General features: G+C 43.4%; 1 protein-coding gene across 10 annotated transcripts in view; it reads right to left on the reverse strand.

Annotated features, from left to right (window-relative positions):
* Positions 1-6,050: 6,050 nt before the first annotated feature.
* The window catches only part of ACTN1 (actinin alpha 1), a gene marked incomplete at its 3' end in the record, with an annotated part of 90,933 nt that continues 83,634 nt past the window's right edge, over positions 6,051-13,349 (reverse strand). For 4 of the 10 annotated variants that reach the window (XM_082001015.1, XM_082001019.1, XM_082001014.1 and 1 more), the window contains 4 exons: positions 12,576-12,722; positions 10,508-10,588; positions 8,019-8,177; positions 6,051-6,209 (listed from right to left, as the gene is read on the reverse strand). In XM_082001015.1, the coding sequence (XP_081857141.1) occupies positions 6,051-6,209; positions 8,019-8,177; positions 10,508-10,588; positions 12,576-12,722 (546 nt within the window). Of the gene's footprint in view, positions 6,210-8,018; positions 8,178-9,895; positions 9,962-10,507; positions 10,589-12,575; positions 12,723-13,349 lie in introns of all 10 variants that reach the window. The other 6 variants (XM_082001012.1, XM_082001018.1, XM_082001010.1 and 3 more) reach the window with 3 other exon arrangements.

Here is a 13,349-nt window from a genome sequence, read left to right on the forward strand (position 1 = left end):
GTTGCCTTCACTGCAGCACCTAACTCAGAGATGCCAGCCACTCAGAAGGAATCCAAGACCTAGAGTTAGGTCCCTACTCTCCCTGCAGAGGACACAGGGAAAGGTAGATATCTGGTGACCAAAAACATCCACCTGCTAGTGAGTGAGTGAGGAGCTGCTCGGGAGCGGCTGTGGGAGATGTAGGTCTTAACATCCTGCCCCTGCTCAGCGCATACGCACCTGCCTGCAGCTGGGAAACCAGAGCCTTGCTCCACTTGGGATCCACAGCACAGAGCCATCTCAAAGAAAAGTGCCAACATCTGTTTCTATTGAGGACTAGCTAGAACTTTTCTTTAGCTGCCAAAAGACATGTTGAGACCAACAGCTATGTTTTGTAAAATGGCCTGTTCTTTAAAATACCCACCACACTGGAGGCTTGGGTCCGGTGTCTTCCGCAGACTGAAGATTCAGGCTCCCACCCACCACAGAGTGCCCTAACCACAGTGTGAGCCTGTGGTGGTGGAGGAGGGAGGCTTCTCTCATTGAAGCTCTGCCACTATGGAGCAGGTAACTGAGGGAGAGTAAGTGTAAGGGCAGATCTAATGGCTGTGGTGCTGGGAGAGGTACCTTAGGGCCTGTTTCCCACCCTGAGTCTTTGTTCTTGTATTTTATTCTTTGGCTGTTCTATAGAAAATACCTAAAAAAGATCTCCATCAGGAATGCCTAAACTACGAGGATGCTTTCTCTTTGCTTGGGTGCTTATTCTTCATTTCACAGGGACAGACGGGGTGAGGCTGGGGAGATGCTCCCTGGCCCAGCCTTTTAGGTTTCCCATGGGTTAGGGTGTACTGCTGGGAGTTGGGGATTCCCTGAGGATAAATGAAGCGTTGAACTTGTGTTACTCTCCTTATCTAAAGATATTTTAGGCAATTAGGCTCTTCTGGAGCAAATGGGTGGCAAACCCACCTGGAGGCTTTGCAAGGAAAGTCTTGCTGGTTTGTACTTCTCTTTGTACACAGGGTGAGGTCCGCAGCCCCCAGTGGTGCGGGGTGTTTGCGAGGGGAATGCTCGGGCCCTGCTGGGGGCTGTCACAGGGGACCAGGTGTCCAGTTGTTCCAATGGCCCGTTCCAGGCCTGCCCCAAAACAGAAACGTAGGCGTGCGGGGAAGGCTTAGGTGCAACAAGGAAAAGCCTAGTGAGCAACACCTCCAGATTTGGGCAGCAGCTGAACAGAGACTGGATTGCAATTGTAAACATAGGCTTCGCATTTCTACCTTCTAGTGAGATCTAGCCCTTTTTCCCCATGTGCCGCCTTCATCTGCACAGTGGGAATAAGACTAGATGTTTCCCGCAGAAGTCATAAGAGATTGTTTTTCCAGGGAGCATGAAGATTGGGGTCACTGAGTATTGCAACAGCTAGAGGTCATTTTGGATATTTTGCTTCAGTGCTAGCTAGGTCACTAGGATGTGAACTACTGACAAATAGCAAGAAGGTATAAACAAACTTGCTGAGAAGAGATAAGACAGGGCTGGGATGTAGTGCAGTTTCTAACAACATATTTTCGTGCATGTATATCCCAGAAATCAAAGCAGAGAACAAAATGGAGGAACTATTTCCTGACTGTTGTGTGGTGTCCAGACAGGGCAGGAACCCATTTTAATACTTTATTGGTGAGATATGTAGTCTATAGTGGCTCTAAGTCCTCAGAATATAGAAAAGATTAATTTTCTTCTTGCATTTTCAGTGGGCTTAAATTGCTGAGATTTACATCTACCTAAAATAGCCTTATAGAGCATCCTTCCCTGTATGAGATCCAATCATCCACCTTTATCCCTCATGATGCCTGACTTCTACTGTCTGCAGCACTGAACACATTTTCTCAGTGCATACAGGGGAATGTTCTGATTACCTGTTTGTCTCACGATATGCCCTTACTTTGTTAATCTAGGTTTATTATTCTAAGACTTTCCCAGCAGCTTAGAGCTAATGCAACGGATTTTAAGGGCTTATACAGTAGCAACTCTTCAGTAGCCAGAGTCACCTCGGCAGTTTGATTAATTCAACAGGATTAAACTTTCTTAGGACTTGGCAGGGGGAAAAAAAAAGTCTGTCCTACCCCAGCACCTGTATTGCAAATAATGTACAAATAATGTTCTTGTTACGATCTGAAAATCATACCTGCATTCTGGTTTCTTAACAAAGTCATTTTAGTTCGAGCTGCTCCTTTTACCAGCAGCTACAAAGAGTCACCCTCTCTTTATTCCTCGTCCTCTCCGTTATTTCCGTGATAAAAGCAGTCAGTTTGATTTGGCTGGATGGATTCTCTGTGGACGTATGAATACTTCTTTGAAACGAAGTTCATTCAAGGTTGCAGACCGGTTTCCTTTCATTGTCTTCTGAGACTCCTGGCTCTGCTCTTCTGCTCCAAAACCAGATGCTGGCAGCACTGAAGACATGCAACAGTCACAAGATAGATTCGAGAGGCTTTTGGAAATGGGGTTGACACTCTGGCAGGCAAGGCAGACCCGTGTTGTCTAAGCACTGATGTGTTTTTTGCCCCTGTACTGTCAGACAGTCATGCTGGGGCAGCTACCAAGACCTCAGCAGCCACAGTTATCAACAGTCATGAAAGAAAAATGGTTAATTTCTTTGGGAAAGCATTATTTCAGTTTCTGTGCCTGAAAGTAGTGAGTATGGCCGACTGACAAAAGCAGTTTACCCCTGAATGGGAGATGTGGGCTTGAAGTGGACTGTCCACTTCTTCCGTTCTTGGCAGCGGAAGGGGCAGTCGCTGAGCTGCAAACAGCTGCTTCCAGAGACACATTTCATCAAGGCTGAGGTCAGGACTTGGCTAAAGAACAACACGATAGCTGCAAAACCATGAGCCTAATACAAAAATTTCAGCATACTAACTGCCAGAGACTGTTAGGCCACACAATTGCAAGATAGGTCTTGTGCTGCGTACGAGGAAGGTAAATGTGTTGCAGCATCCTAGTGCTCTTCCTTGGGTGGGGGGGGAATGGGAAGGCTGTATCTACAGCCTAGAGGGAAAGGCCAGGTCACATAAGCTCTAGCCACTTTGTCAAAGGCCGGGCCGCCTGAGCAGAAGAAATACCAGTACGTGTGCCTAAAATTTTAGGCACACCTATTGCCAGTATTTTGAACTCTATTCAACTACTCAGAAGCACAGGTGAGGCCCTTCTGGTGGTGTTAACACCTCAACTTCACCAAAGGACGCAGTGCTGTGGTGCCAGTGGAGCAACATTAGCAAGGCCGGAGCCCACACACTGCCAACAATTTGCGCCGTGAGCAGGGACGAGTCTGCTTTTTCTCTCTCTCATAAAACACGGAATACTTCCACCCGGCTGGGGTTTTGTGTGAAACTTGGTCACAGAGTGCAGCACTACCACAGCTCAGCAAGAGGTTTTTGTAAAGACTTCTGGAATGTCCAAGCGTGGACGTGCAGAGCGCTGTCACTGGGAGCATTCCAAATAATTTGGCTCCATTCTCTGAGTGGTAGCAGACTTGGGCCCAAAGTGATGGCCCACGTTGTACCTATGCTCTTTTTCCAGCCCTATTTCAAAATAACACGGGTCTGTTCTTCAGACAGTGATCACTTAATACCCCAATGAGTATTCTTCCCACTCCCCAGTATTACTGTTTAAATAAAAAAAAAAGCGTACATTAAAAAAAAAGTGTATCATTGCATCTTGTGGGAGTGGGTACAACCCACAGAGAACCTCAATTTGTTTGACAGTGCAGATGTCCTTTTCCAGGTGCAGCAAACCAAGGACAGGGCAGCTACTGTGGAAGAGGAAGGGAGGGTTATCAAAGCAAGGGCAATGGGTGCTCCAAGGCAAACTTCAATATAGATTATCTGCTCATGCCTGTAAGTCATCCTCTCTGCTTTTAGTTTTCAAACAGATAACTGATGTTATGTACATTAAAACATGGTAATGGAATCAGCACTCCATATCTTTGAAGAGGACAGTCCCATTTGTAGCAAAATAGTAGTGACGTAGCTGAAAATGGGTCTATAGAGGAGCTTGCAAGCAGATTAAATACTGATGCGGCTGCAAGTCCTACATTACCGACAATTCATACAGGCCCCTGCAGGGTTCTCGGTGTCCTGGGTTACAACACAGGAAACTCAGCTCAACTCCAGCACTCATTAACAATGCAACTATAGGTAAATTATGTGAACTGACTCCGCTTCAACCTTTGAAGACAAACTATGGAGAGTACAGTCTGGCCTTGTCCATGTACGAAGCTAAATGGTGCTCACTTGCGTACCCTCTGCAAACGCATTATCCAGCCTACAGGAGAACGCGGGTCTTGGTGTCTCCTGGAAGAAAGGTGGTAGGAGACATTAAGCATCCCCTCTCCCAAATACAGTATGCAGATACTGTCAGGTTGGGATACATCACAACGTGCTGCTCTGATTTCTACTGTGACCTCAATAAACCGGAAAGCTGTGCTGAACCCCAACCCACCATGTACAAGGTCTTCCTCGGGACTCAGCCTTGTCCTGGAGAACAGAGGGCAATGCTACACTGAGAGCTGCAGCAAGTCCTTGTGAATCTGTGCATGAATTCTCGGCTTCTGCAGTCGTTACTTCAAAATAAAGACTGCCTTCGGGACTGGAGAGGATGCGGCTATACCGAAAAAACACTCACTTGAAACACCTCATGAAGCACTAGTGAGTATTTTTGCTTCTAACTCTTGTGTTTCCTAAAAGAGCTGTGGGAGGGCAGGAAATGCACCTGTAATAGGAGATGGCTGGGAAGGGATTAGCTGCTTCCCTTTGCTGATTTTCAGGCACGTGTGTGTATACTTTATGACTCATTAAAGGTCCCAGAGGAATTGTTCTGAAAGCTGGTTTCTTTTGACTGTCTAATACAAAGGTGATCTTGAGGTCTCTGGAAGAATTTATGACGTCGGAAGATGTGATATCAAAAGCAGTGAGATATTCAATGCTGAGCATGGGAACAGTGGACGAATTTTTCATGGATGGTTCAAAGTACGGTGGTTGGTTGCTTGCACAGCTCTAGTAACTAATTTTGTGCTATTTTTTAAGGAATAACAAGACTATTGTTCCTAGAGATGTGGGTGTATCAGAGATGGTTAAAAATTATGTAAGTCATGAATTTAAAGTGGTCAGAAAGCTGTGAAAATTCCAACATCATTCAACAAGAATGAAAAGATTAGTTACCTTTAAAGTATTGTAATTTCAATTAAAAAAACCATTAATTTTGGATTATCTTTGTTGTGTTTGTCGCTTTAACTGAATAGGATTAAACAGTTTTACTATACAAATGAATAAAGTCTAGAGTTGTTATCACAAGAAGTTTTTAATATGGTTTGTGACAAGCAATATCAAAGTTATCAACTCTCAAGCTTCATGTTCTGAAACCAGACAACTCTCAGCAACAAAAAAAGTTGTGCACCGATAAACATAGGAGGCATATTGTATTTTTTAATTAAATATGAAAACACGAGCTGTGTACATTATTTTTTTCCCTAGAAAACACAGCAATTTCAAAAGTTTATCATAAAATATTTTCATGAAATGAGTGAACCAGCAAACACATGCACTTGTGTGCCTTCCCCCCTCCCAAGATAAACGTGATAAGAGAGACATATGCAAATGTAAAAGTTAACAGAACAAGTGGCATTTTGTTGTTGTTTGGTTCTTTTTGGAAAGGATGGAATGTAACATTGTGCTCGACTTTCTATGTCACAACAAAAAATATTTGGTGCAATATTTTAACATTTTCTTTTTAAGGTTCAATCTGGTGGAGAAAAATACCTTTTTCTATAATAAAATATGTCTGTTCTTTTAAAACGTTAATGTTTTTGCACAAAATAATTTTGTAAACTGTCATTACAAGGGCAAGGTAGGCGGTGCCATGTCGATGTCCTCCCCCCCACTTAAAAATGTGATCTGTTATCTGAAGCAAAACAGGGAAACACAAAAAAAGAGCGGAGCAGAGGCTGCTTTGCAAAGAGAAAGAAGGGCGTGTTGGACGGGGGAGAGGGGAGGGGAGCGTGTGGTGGGACAGAAAAAAAGTTAAAGGTCACTTTCGCCGTAGAGCGCCGTGGAGAAGGACATGTAGTCCAGGGCCCCGGGTACAGCATCACGGCCATTGTAGGGTGCCATTCTAGCAATGCAATATTCAGCCTGATCAGGAGGCAGTTCCCGCCGTAATTCATCCACAGTGATGTAGTTCTGTAACGAGGACAAATGACAGGGCGATGGTTACTTTCAGAAACTGACCTTCCTGAGAGGGACAACAACCCCCTGTCCTGCCAGGGCAGCAGACAACAGTCAGGGACAGGACCCCAACAACTAGACAAGTACTGCGCACCCACGCCTGGAGCTCTCTGCGCACATGCCCTGGGAGGAAATGCAGTCACTCTCCCTATCCTACCATTCATCCAAGAAAATGTTTTTTACAACAGAGAGAAAGATTGTTTTTGCAGGAGAGATGCTGGCACACCTAAAGAAAAGACCTGGAGGTAAGTAAGGTAACTTGTTAGTGTAAGACTGTGCCTTCCCATTGACAGTGGAGGTCCTGCTGAAAGCAAATGGGAGGAAGCAGAAATTTAATTTGGGTCCTGCCCCTCCCTGGCAGGAGGTAACAGCTGCTTGGGAGTTGCCATTCCCTCTATTCAGAGCAAGGAAAGGATCCGTCCCCACTAGCTCTGGTTGGTGGCACCAATGCAGGCAGCAGACAAGCAAACACTTTGTGTTGCTTCCACAGCTCCCCCAACAATCCTTGCCTTTCACCGCAGACATTTTTAACAAGCAAGCAAAAACTTCTTATGTAAATTTGGCTCTGGAGGCTCGCTGAGCTGAGGTAGCTTGGCTTCTCTCCATGGAGTAGGTAACAGTAGCTGCCTGTTTGCTAACCAGTATGTTGTCTTTAGCTAACTGAATCATGGGCATTTGCAGTGCTCTGAATAATGGTTCGGGTTTCACACCATTTCTGTGACTTTTTATTCTTCTTTTTTTTCCCCTCCTGCCTTTCAGTTTAATGATTGGAGTGAGTAAGAGGTATTTTTCTTCATAATGAAATACTGTCTGATTCATGTTATATCACTATAGCTGACAAGTATATTTAATGTACTGTACAGAGTAAACGAGTTAAGTAATACTGTATCCAAAAGTACCCATTTATTCAGCGATTAGCTTATCTGAATAATGTGGAATTTTCAGGCCGAAAGACAACAGGACTGGCTTCAGTCAGGCAGATGCCTAAATGGATATCATGGGTTTCTACATTACAGATTATGAAAAGTTTATTAGTGAAACATGGAAACCAGTACTGGATTTAAGGGTAACTCATTACAATCTGAGAAATAGTATCCTACATTTCAAGTGAGATGAATAAAATAATTAGAAAATCAGAGATACATTATGTGTACATATTATTTGTTCAATTACATAAAACATTAGTGGTGATTGTTATATAAGAAAAATTCGATTACATAATTTTTTACATCAGCTGGTCCCACTAATGATGCAAATTGAGAAAATTAGTACTTTTAGTATCATGCTGTGAGTTTTCCAACTTTCAACCAAGTTATATTATTAAAAGATGCTCCTCTTGCAGATACAGCATATCCTCAATGAAAATCTACTATTGATTGTATAACAGCTGATAGTGACACATGTATATCTGTGAAAGATCATATCAAGTTTAGAGCTGTCAGCAATAAATAGTTTTTCAAGACTAATCAAGAACCATCTGTTGAGTTTGTTCATACCTTTTGAAATAACAAATCGCAACCAAGCTCTTAATTCAATTTTTAAAGCAGGAGTGGGCAGCATAGTTCTGACTGACAGCTGAACAGGACTTTCAAGTGCCACAGCAGGCTGCTCATTAACCCACACTTCAGCCGTGCACTCCTCCAGCACTGCACAGTGTTCCTGTGAAAATACCCTCCATGCTACAGAGTGCTTCTCTCAGAGACAAGACAGAAAAAGGAAAGCAGGAGCAATGCAGATGCAGGAAAGGAAGGTGTGGAGCCTCACCTTATCTCCAGCCAGGATCTTGAAGGAAGCCATAACCTGGTCAGCAGTATCTGTATCTGCTGTTTCCCGGGACATGAAGTCGATGAAGGCCTGAAATGTCACTACACCCAAGCGGTTAGGGTCAACGATGCTCATGATGCGGGCAAACTCTGCCTCTCCCTGTAGAACAAGAGCGTCATGTAAGCCCGGACATTTGGGCAGCAGTGCTATGAAAGTGTGAAGAAACTGTTCAGAAGCTTATCTCACAGCTAGAAAAACAAAGACAAATAGAAACCACTCCTGTTTTTTTAATCAGGATATTCTTTTTTAGCTTGCTGTTATGTACAAATGCTTCCCGCTCATTTGTCCTTTGGAATAAAATATTCTCAGCTGCGCCCTAGGATAACATCCAGCTCCATCTAGCTCTAGGACAATGCTCCTATCAGGGAACAATATCACAGACTTCAGGGGAAGATGCAAATTTCTCTGTAACACATATCATGCTAGATGTCTGTAGCAATATTTGAAGATCTGCATTCCTCAAATCCTTTTACTTTCATTTACTGAAAGAGAACTTCTACAGATCTCTTCAGCTGCCAGAACAGAAACCACCAGAAGAAACATCTCTTGGGGTCTTTTAATAGTATCTGGTTCATCTTAACTAGACAGGCTCTGGAGAGAAGGACTTAGATATCAGGAGTTTCCCTGTAGGAAAGATCCTACAGAAAAGTTTGCTACAGAAGCCAAAACCTTGTAGTGTAGTTTTCTGCATTTTTTGGTATATAAACAGAAGATCATAGAATCATAGAATAGTTTGGGTTGGAAGGGACCTTTAAAGGTCACCTAGTCCAACCCCCCTGCAATGAGCAGGGACATCTTCAACTAGATCAGGTTGCTCAGAGCCCTGTCCAACTTGACCTGGAATCTTTCCACAGATGGGGCATCTACCACCTCTCTGGGCAACCTGTGCCCGTGTTTCACCACCCTCACTGTAAAAAATGTCTTCCTTATATCTAGATCTAAATCTAGATATTCTATTCTCATCTCTGGGACTCCTTCCTCCCCAGGTAAGGAGGAGGGGAGAGCAAAGCTGAGTATTCTGGGAACAGGCTCTTCTAAAACATCTAGAACACTATACCTTCAAGAGTAATTAAGGTATCTAATTAAATGTTATTGCGGCTTGGCATGCTACACTAAAGAGTCTGTATTTATACTGGGCTGATGAGTAAGATGAATAAACACTGCTTTGTCTGACATCAGGAGGGAAGATATTGTGAGTTCAGACGAATATTTCTGTGCTACGCTCTTCTCCTGCCCTTTGATGAGCATCAGTCTTTGGTGAAGCTCTTCCTATTAGTTATCTTGCCTCTCAAGGTGCCACACGTTATTGTTCTGAATATGCAGGTACTCTGGTGAGGGAAAAGCTACAGGGAGGGTGACTGGCACTTCAACGTACTTACATGTACAGGAACAGACATGTCAAATAAATGGCAGGAATGAGAGAAGCAGCATTTGAGTGTATTCAGAAATCAGGTCGTGTATACTTTCAGGAGTTCAACTGATATTTAGGGCTGGAGAAGCTTTGTGTGGTGTGCAGAGTGCAGGTACTGATATGAGGAAGTTTATTGTTTCTTCCACTTATAGCTACACAGTTTGATAAATATCATTCTTATTTGAAATACAGAGGAATTAGACAATGATTTCTATTTATTTACCTTCAGCTACTGTTGCAAGAGAAGAATTTTACATGCACAACTAATAGTAGATTTAACATCCATTCCTGATAATTCCGGAAAATAAGGCTGTGTTTACCTTGATTCACTACACATTCTCCCTTTATTTTTGAAGGTGCCTACAAGAATCACTTTGATCAGGAGTGACAGAGGGCTCTACATTACCATATTGTAACCCATGGAGATAAGGCAGGCTCGGAAATCTTCACAATCCATCATACCAGTCTTCTTCTACAGGGAATGATGCAAAGACAGAAAAAGCCAAGAGAGAAAAGGGAGACCAGTCCAGGGAGAAATGAACCCACATGAGACATTACAAAGAATGAATTTCAGGAGGGAGGAGGTGGAAGGAAGGATTTACAGGACAATGAAAAACAATAGAGGAAAGTAGTTTGTGAAACCATGAAGAAGCAAAGGTAGTTTTGGACATGGAGTAGTTTACACACAAGGAACATATTGACCAAAAAAAAGGAATGAAAATATCAAGCAAGACAGGTTGAGAGATGGGCAAGAAAAAGTGTGTTAAGTGATACAGAAGTAAATGGAATAGTTTGAAGACATAAAAGGAATTCTCCGAAGACAAACAGTTAGGGAATTAAGAAGGAATAGATACCAAAGTACATTTAGAGAGGAAATAGCATAGAAAAGTGATGCACATACAGTCAAACACAAGAACAACAATGAGAGATGGATTAAGACAAACAAGAAAAGAAAGGAAAAAACTGTTATTTTTTCACAGTTTAACATCTGGCTGAGTTCACCACTAGCATTCAGTACCTGTGCATCGTTTCCAATATCGTAACCCAAGCTGATGAGACAGGCTTTGAATTCCTCAGGGCCAAGTGTGCCGGAGTGGTCCTGGTTATGCGGTGTGCCAGGCAGCAGGACATGCAGTGCCAGTGGGGTGATGGTGTGGGGCAGAAGGAAGAGAGACACAGAGGAGATCAAAGGGTCGTGGAAGGACAACAAACAGGTGCACCATGCAGTGGGTGAGGAGAGGGAGAGGAAGAATGACATGCAGATAGAAAGACAGGGAAGAAAAATAAAAAGTGCACAACATTAGATATCACATTGACATTTCAGGATGTGCTAAAAATGCTCTTGGAACAGTTCCTTCTCAGAGAGCTCATCACATCTTGAGGGCATTTGAATGACAAAAACAGCTGATGCTCAGAAGCCTCAAGATCTCCATCTCACAAGTGAATTACTTGCGTCACTGCTTGTTATCCATAGTGCCAGAAGCCCTGTGTTCCACTAGTAACCCAGAGTGCAGGTAAGCAGGCAGAGGCAGTGGGAAGCATTGCCTTAATCTTCTAGTCAAAAGTCCCACTAAAGAAGTAGGTGAGGTCAGGTATGTTTGGCAATGCACCCAAGGAAGCTTAGCTGTCAGGTCATCCCAGGAACAGACAAGGAAAAACAGCTGAAGCTCAGGGGAGCAGTGTTATGGCTGTATTTATGAGACCTGCACATGAGGTGGAGCTTTGACTGGCAAAGCTATTTCAAGTGCTCAGCTCTGCAAACAGTACTGCTGTACAGCGCAGCACAAAACAGCTTGGCAGCTGCTCTTCCCTTTGCTCATTCCCCGCTCCCACAGTCTTTGGATGTACCCATCAAAATGTACACAAGCTACAACAGGAACTGAGAATCCCCATCCATTCTGCAGAATTTTAGCTCAGGACAGCCCCCAAGCACTGAAGAGCCCCTTCCTGCCATCACCATCTCTGGCCAGATCAAGGAAGCTACAGACAGAATGGTGGGGTAAATTCCAAGCAACTTTCCTCAAAAAACCTCCAGCTTTTAAAGTCAGCATTAAGCCTTCATAAATCAACTACACAGTTGAAGATGGGAAACCCATGTTCTCTCTGCATTACCATTCAGACTGTTGTGGAGGAAGGGGCAAATGATATGAAGGTCAAAATATAAAATCTATAGGGTTTTATGTGCTACGAAAAGAAGCCATAGTTTTCATTTTTCTTAGGCAGCTAGAGAAGGGCTGAAATAACCAGTGTTCAGCAATCTGAAAGTGTCAATCTCTGAAGGCAGGCTGCAGCCCTGTTCTCTGAAGACCTTTCAAACAGTCTGGCTGGTGCAGCAAATGGTGGAGAGCAACCCACATTTGCATCACTGACACAGTATCTCTGCAGGCTGCTCGTGGATTTCCAGACAACATTGAAGAGGTTGATAATGGGGCCGGTTTCAGGCTTGGGCTTCTGTCTCTGCTTCCCTGCATGACACCTTTGTGATTTGGGTTGTAGAAGGAAAAGCTGCAGACAGGCTGGCAAATTGAGGGGAGGAGAATTTCCTTTAAGGAATTCCTTTTCTTAATGCACGCGCTAGCGTCTTGGCATGTATTTCCACAGTAAGGCAAAGCTGGCTTTACATCAGGGCTTATCTATGTCATGCAATGCCATGGTGTATATAGATCCTCCCATTTGTCCCATACAAGAGCAATACTGGTTTCTTCAGAACATGTCTAGGTGATGGCATGTCAGAGTGGAGGACAGCTTCTCCAAAAAATTTTATAAATGAATATAATAATCTGCTCTCTGTAAAAGATGGGGTAAAAGTCTAATTTCCTAAAGAAGCCTTCAAAATTTTCCATATTTTAGCTTTATCAGGAAACTCAGTAGTTTCCTGTGAAGATATACTTCTCCTCCCAGCCTAATGATCACTTAGCAGTCTTCACACGAATTACTGCTTCACAGGAATGGTGTTTTTAAGAGAGAAACATCTTCTATTGATCTAGTTTTATCATAGTGACTGTTTTTTATTGCACTTTTTTATTGCACTGTGAAGTCTACGTGGAAGCTTGTGGTTTACCAAGCTGCAGTCAGCACTGACTTACCCTGTCAAAATGGTTGAAAGAAGCCCGGAACTCGTTCATCTGTTCCTGGCTGATTCCTTTGGCATCACGGGTCAGAATCTGGTTTTCCACTTCATTGATAGTTCTAGCAATTGTTGTTAGTAACTGCTCCCAGCCCACTCGGATATGCTGGAAAAAGAGGACAGGACAGTTTTTAAGTCAAAAAGTAGCTCTTCTGACTCTGAGGCCAGTGGATTGAATATGCCACTTGTTGCAAATTAAATAATCCTGGTGGCCAAGGCAGGAGAAGTCCGTTTGCTTAGAAAAGCTTCCTTCTCATCTGCTGTGTGAGCCAACCGGATGTTTCAAATCTGAATTTTGACTGAAAAAAATACTGAAGAGGCCAATTCCTGATCTTAAGAAAGTCTTGGTCCTACTGCAAAGTTCCTTTGCCTTGTCAGAGCAACATACTGGGGGCCTTTAACACAAATGAGAATCAAACCCACTGCTTCTAGGACTTAGCTGGGCAGAAAACTATCCTTACCAAGAAAATAAATAAGGCACAGTCCTTGGAAGACACTGGCGCTCCACTGCTTCTGCTGTTGCTTAATGGAGAGCTGGCCAGACACCAAAAGACAAGTTTCAAAGCCCGTCTGTGTTCTGCTGGACTCATGTTGAACTCAGATTGCTTCCAAGAAACCTCACGTTGTCAACAGAAAGCCAGACTCTGGTTTTAAAAGGCTTTTGTTGGACTTCTTTCTTCTGCCAGGCTGTGGCAGCTCAAAATCACCAGCACTCCCCTGGTCTTTCTAATCC

The sequence above is a fragment of the Phaethon aethereus genome, assembly GCF_964289735.1.
Source record: "Phaethon aethereus genome assembly, chromosome: 5".
Lineage (NCBI taxonomy): Eukaryota > Metazoa > Chordata > Aves > Phaethontiformes > Phaethontidae > Phaethon > Phaethon aethereus.